The 5,822-nt window shown below is 54.0% G+C and overlaps 1 protein-coding gene across 4 annotated transcripts in view; it reads right to left on the bottom strand.

Annotated features, from left to right (window-relative positions):
- Positions 1-5,822, bottom strand: part of PACSIN2 (protein kinase C and casein kinase substrate in neurons 2) — a 66,826-nt gene that overhangs the window by 11,882 nt on the left and 49,122 nt on the right. For all 4 annotated transcript variants that reach the window (XM_015571928.1, XM_015571930.1, XM_015571929.1 and 1 more), the window contains exons 3-5: positions 3,611-3,767; positions 1,682-1,917; positions 123-278 (exon numbers count right to left, since the gene is read on the bottom strand). In XM_015571928.1, the coding sequence (XP_015427414.1) occupies positions 123-278; positions 1,682-1,917; positions 3,611-3,767 (549 nt within the window). The remainder of the gene's footprint in view (positions 1-122; positions 279-1,681; positions 1,918-3,610; positions 3,768-5,822) is intronic.

Raw genomic sequence — 5,822 nt, 5'->3', positions numbered from 1 at the left:
CGTGTGACGGTGCATCCCTCTCTCCACCCAGGCAGCCAAGCAGCGGCAGAGGCTCCCATGTGCCAGATACACAAGCGGGAGAGGCGGTGCACTCACCACGGGAAGAGATGTGCATGATTTACCTTAAGGACATCTTGCTTGCACTTTTCTACTTTGTCTTGCAATTTCTTAAGCTGTTCAGGGTTCAGGGATGGGTCCACTTTGCTATTGCTCTCTCGTGATATCGCCAACTTCTCCTCTTTGCACGCTGCGTGGTAGGCTTTCTTTGATGCTTCTACCTGTAGGGAGAAGGAGTTCCTGAACCTCGGGATTCTGAAAGGTTAAAATCCTCACCCGAGGCTACAGAGACCCTGGGAAGTGCTTGTGCTCTCGAGAGGCGAGGGACACGCAGGGACAGAGCTGTGTGTGCAGTATCACTACACGCCGTTAAGACAGAGGGCCCCATTCAACAGACATGGACCGGTGCCTGCTTGGAGCCCGGGCGCTGTCCTAGGCACCGCTGTCCTAGGCACCAGAACGAGGTATGGCACCAACAAAGGACCTGGGCATCCATGGGGCTTACGGTCTAGCTGGGGAGGCAACTATAAGAAATAGTTCAAGTTCAGGGTAAATTAGTAGGTGAAAGGGGGGGGAGGGGGGTGGCCACCTGAGGGAAGAGCATGCCCAGCAGCGAGAATAGCAAACACAGAGAAAGCTTCACAAGAGAAACTTAGCACGAGAGGAGGTAACATTGGGAGGCGGGGTCATGGGCCACACTTCCCACTGGTCAGTATTTAGACACACACACACACACACACACACACGCATATAGGTGCTGATGACATATGTATAACTCATTTAACGGAAGCTTCCTTACTTGAGCCAGTCATGGATTTCATTTTAGAGATGAGCTTGTAACCATGGCCACATGAGGGGGATAGTGTCATTACAAACGAGGCCAGGGACAGAAAAGCGACGACAGCCAAGACACAGAGAAAAGAAGGGAAGACTGTAGTTCCCACCAGGAGACGCAGGTGAGGGAGTGATTCTGAGGAGGAGGGTGCAACTCTTAAGAAGAGCCAGGAGAGTGGGAGGGGGAGGAAGTGGCACCTCTACCCCAGAGGAAGGGGTTGGCCAGGGTGCAGGGATGGCCGCAAGTGCTGAGGGTGGGGAGGGGCGTGTGTATGTCTGAAAGCCTCCAGTGAGCCAAGGCTGGACAAGACTCAATGGCTTCGGTTGCTCCTTTCAGAAAAACAAACTCAGTATCATTTTCAAATTTGAGTGAAAAACACATATAAGAGAAAAAAAAGTTTTAAACCAATCCTTTCTACTAGCCCAAATCTCTCTAGCAGACAATTCCCAGTACTGGGGGAAGTACTGCTAGTGGATAAGAGTGGGTTTTGAGCTCTATCAGCAGTATCTGATCCTCAGTGTCCTGACTGTAAAATGGGTTGATAAGGATTAAATTGAAATCTGGAACTTGGGTAAATGTTAGCCACTACGGGTTTATGGCTTGAGGGGTGGCCCTTTATTTCTGATGCTAACAAACGCAGGAATTCCTGAGAGTGTGTGGGGAGCACTGCTGGTAGGGAGGACTAGGGCCACAGGTCCCAGCCAGGAGCACAGGTCTGCAGGGGGCGGGGAAGGGAGCTGCAGGAGGGAAGGGGCCTGCGGGAGGGAAGGGACCTGCGGGAGGGTGCACCTCTTTCAGCTTCTTGGCCCAGGGCTTCTGTGCCTTCCGAAAGCCGTCCTCGGCTTCTTTGGTCTCCTTAAAGCCCCCCATCATCTGCTTGTGGAAGGCCTCCTTCTGCCAGTTCTTGATCTTCTCGAAGTCCTCGTTCATCAGGGAGGCCTTCACCTCCAGGTGCAGCTCGCTCACCTTCTCCGCCTCGGACATGACGGCCATCCAGGCCTTCTCCACCGTCCCGTACTGAGGCCCTGCACAGGAGAGAAGCTGGTGGTCACTGGTCCCCATGGGGCGGACAGGCCCTCCGGGGGACTTCCTGTCAGTCTCTCCCCGCTGCCAGGGAGTTGGGGCCAGCAGCCTGGCTGTCTGGCCAGGAGGCTTCCTTGTGGTTGTTTCAGATACTGTCCTCTCAGCGGCTCTTCCTTTTTCAGTTCCTGGGATGATGAAAAGAATAAGGAACTGAAGCTGAATCAGCTCGGCCATTCTTTTGCTAGGGAACTTGAGAGATGAAATAAATTTCCTTTTTGAAGTCACTGGGCTCTTTAGAAACTCAAATTTCTGCCGTTTCAATTTGTGTAAGGCTGGCTGTTGGGAGAGGGGCCTTCGCAAGAGCTGACCTCTCTCCCAGGACCTCTCTCCCCTTCTCCTGGACCACATGCTCTCCCTCCCAGGGATGAGGCAGGACCTGTCATTCACTCCCAGGAAGAGCCCGGCCTGTGCCCTCAGCAGAGCAGAAGCTCTGTCTTGGGGGAGGAAAGTCGGAGGCAGGAACCTGCTCTGGCCAGATGGAAATCTCTAGATAGTGGGGTGGGGTGCCTGAGTCACCTCATTCACTGTTCTCAGGAAGGAAGCTCACCAGCGGCCTGTCACTTTGAGGATGTGGGGTGGCATGAGGTGAGGGAGGGAGGAAGGCAGAGCTGGGGATGAACATGGAAGCCCCAGGTCCTGTCTTTAAGGCACTCCCAGGGGACAATGAGCTGGGCGATGACAGAGGCACTGGTGGGGGAGGGGGAACCTCTAATCCCTGGCGTCTATGAACCCTGCAGCTCCCTGTCCGGCCTAGATCCGCAACGCCGGGCAGGACCCACAAGGTGAGGGGCAAGTGCTCTGTGACCCTCGAGCTCTGAAGGGACCGAGGGATTGTGTCGACAGCTGGATCCTGAGAGGCAGAAACAAATGACAACAGCTATCATTTACTGAGGGATCGGGCCCATTCCTGGCTACGCCTCATCCATCAACAGCCGCTCCGCTGGTCCAGCCCTGCCCTCCTGAACCCCGACCCTCCAGGACCCCTGACCCAGGTGCCCTGGTTGGCACCTTCGAGGACAGCGGTCATGATAGAAGAACCTGAGAAACACACCCTGAGAAGCTCCTACCCACCGCTCTGTCCTAGGAAACCCAGAACCAGTCAGGTGCCCCTCTACTGCTGGGAAGTGCACTGAGCACAATCCATGTCCACAGCAGCCTCTGTCACTAAGCTCCAGAATCTTCTGTTTGGCTAGGGAGGGAGTGAGGCCAAACCTGTTCTTCCAATAAAATTCAGAACTGAAGCCCTGCTGGCTGTCACTATCCAGCCCCACCTGACTCGCTCCATGGCCGGGCTCACACCACAACAGCTCTCAGGGCCAGAAGCTCGGTGCTGAGTGGCCAGGCTTCTGCTCGGATGGAGCTTTCTCAAGTGTGGGCCCCTGGGAGCTGCTCTGCGTTAAACTGGCAGGCGCAGCACCCATGGGAGACTCAGATGCTATCCCCAGAGCAGTCCTACGTGAGGAGAGGAAATCTCACGCAGCCTGTGCTGCTGGGGGACAGCACCCTGCTGCTCTCCCAAAGGAATCACAGCCCCAGAACTGCAAGAGGCACTCCCGCCCACTTCCTTATAAGAGGAAAGTGGCGCAGAGAGGTCACCGATTTGCCCAGAGCTGTCCTGGGCAGGGGCCTCCCTACCCTTCTCCACGAGCTGCCTCCAGCGCCGGGCCCACTCGGTGAGCTGCTGCGCATACGCCTTCTCGATGCGCGCCCGCTCATGCAGGCAGTTCATGAGGTCGCTGCACAGGCGGTGGCCATCGTCGATTCGCTTCACGGTCCGCTTGTAGTTGCCGACCTAGGAGACAGAAGCAAGCACGCTGGGAGGCTTGGGGCTCCGGGCAGCAGCCCACCTGCCAGACCCTCTGGGAGTAGGACAGCCTGACCCTCACTGCTGTTCCAGCAGCCTCCATGCGAACCAGGCTCCCGAAGGCCCATCCCGCTCCCATTTGAAAGGCATCCCCACATCATTAGATGACAAGCTCCCGCTTTCACTTAGCCAGCAGGAACATACAAAACAGCCATTTGAAGCTTCTCAATGTCCACGTGGCCAGTGTCCCTGCTCTGGCCTATGGGTTAGGGAGGGAGACAGACCAGCTCAGGGATGGCTATGTTGGAGGGAAGTGAGGGGCTTAGGGCACCCAGGGAGGGCATCTTATGCAGACTGAGGGGCCAGGGACAGCTTTCCTGAGTAGGTGATGCCTAACTAGAAAGATTTAAAATAATAATAACGTTTTAGTAACTCATAGTAAAATGATCTTACATTACAGACTTTTGTCTAAAGGCCTTTGATCATCATAGGTATAAACAGGTGTCTTCTGCCTTGTTGTCATCACTTGCCGGATTATTATTGCCTCCCATCATAGCGATCAACACTATTTCCCACTTACTGAGCACCTACTATGTGCCAAACACCACAACAGGTGTACTACACCACCAAATACTGCCACCACCGTAACAAGCAGGAGTAACTGTCCCCGCTTTACGATGAAGAGACCGAGGCTTAGAGAAGTCGCATCATTTGCCACGATCCCACAGTGGCAGACCCTTCTCTGCTTGGACAAGGACTAAGGTGAGCTTTGGCCACTTTTTCTCATATGTGAAAGGAGAGACTAGCTCATCTAAATCGTAAATAATTAACGGATAATTGAGAAAATTCTAGTGGCTAATTTGGAGGGATAACAGGGTGTTCAATATTTCATTCTTTGAGCTGCTGGCTTGAAAGGACACCGCGTAGCTCATCCTGGACACCAGAAATACCTGGTTCCTGGAGGAAATGGGGCAGAAAAACCATCTATTGTATTTTCGACCCCTTTCTCCCTGGTCTTCAAAAACCCCAGCCAACCTTCTGCCAGTCTTAGTGTTTCTGTCTCTGCCTGGCTGATCAGGCTCGTACTGCCCCCCGGCTGAGAGTGAATCTGGAAGCTCCTGGAGAACAGGGTCCCACTCCTGCAGAAAAGGGTACGGTCCTCAGGCTGCGGAGACCAGGGGCACTGCTGTTCACTTCTGATTTACGCACAGTGCGGCTACCAGCGCCTCTCCTACCCCGAGCCTGGCTAACCGGGTGAAGAAGGGGTTCTGAGGAGTGGTGGGAGGAGCCTGGGAAGGCACAGAACGCAGGCCTGCATGGAGATGGGCAATGGGGGGAGGGACTGAGATGTCGCGCTCCCATGGGGACAGCAGAAGCCCTGGAAGTCAGGTGGCAGCCTTCCCCAGAGGCCACTGGGATTTGCAGGCACTTGTGTCATTATTTATTAATTATTGTATGATTTCCCTCCACAGCCCCCAGCCCAGGCCTGCCCGAAGTAAGCCTCAGTCAGGGAAGCAGGTGAGCAGCTCGCCAACACACACAGGCTGTACCCGAGCTTTCAGCCCTCCCTTCAGCAGCCCCTTAGGAAGGCGAAAGCGAGCATTTCACAACCAGCTGGAAGTGACATCACATGCTCACTTCCCATTTAAAAGAGGGCCTTGCTGTCATTTTGAAATTTACAGCAAGAGGAAAAAATCACCAGCAAAACCCAAGTCAGTGTCGCTGAGCTGGTGGCCAGGAGAGCTGAGATCATCACGGCCGTGCATACCTGACAGTCCCCAGGCAGCCACCACGCGAGCTGGCTTTCATCCCGTCACCAACAATATTCAAACTGGTCACCAACATCAAAACATGTCGGCTCTCCAGAAACCTGCCCATCTCTGACTTTCAAAACCCTTGTAGAAAGATTTACAGAAAAGAAAGGATGTTTCTTAACAAGGTCCATGTTGGTACAACCCATCAGCACACACAAGGTGAGCAAAAGTAGGTTTACAGTTGTGAGTATGTGAAATACAGCTTATTCTTATTCTTGTACTATTATTT

This window comes from Myotis davidii, unplaced genomic scaffold, assembly GCF_000327345.1.
Source record: "Myotis davidii unplaced genomic scaffold, ASM32734v1 scaffold428, whole genome shotgun sequence".
Lineage (NCBI taxonomy): Eukaryota > Metazoa > Chordata > Mammalia > Chiroptera > Vespertilionidae > Myotis > Myotis davidii.
The sequence above is the reverse complement of the archived record's forward strand: the minus strand, read 5'-3'. Positions and strand labels throughout refer to the sequence as shown.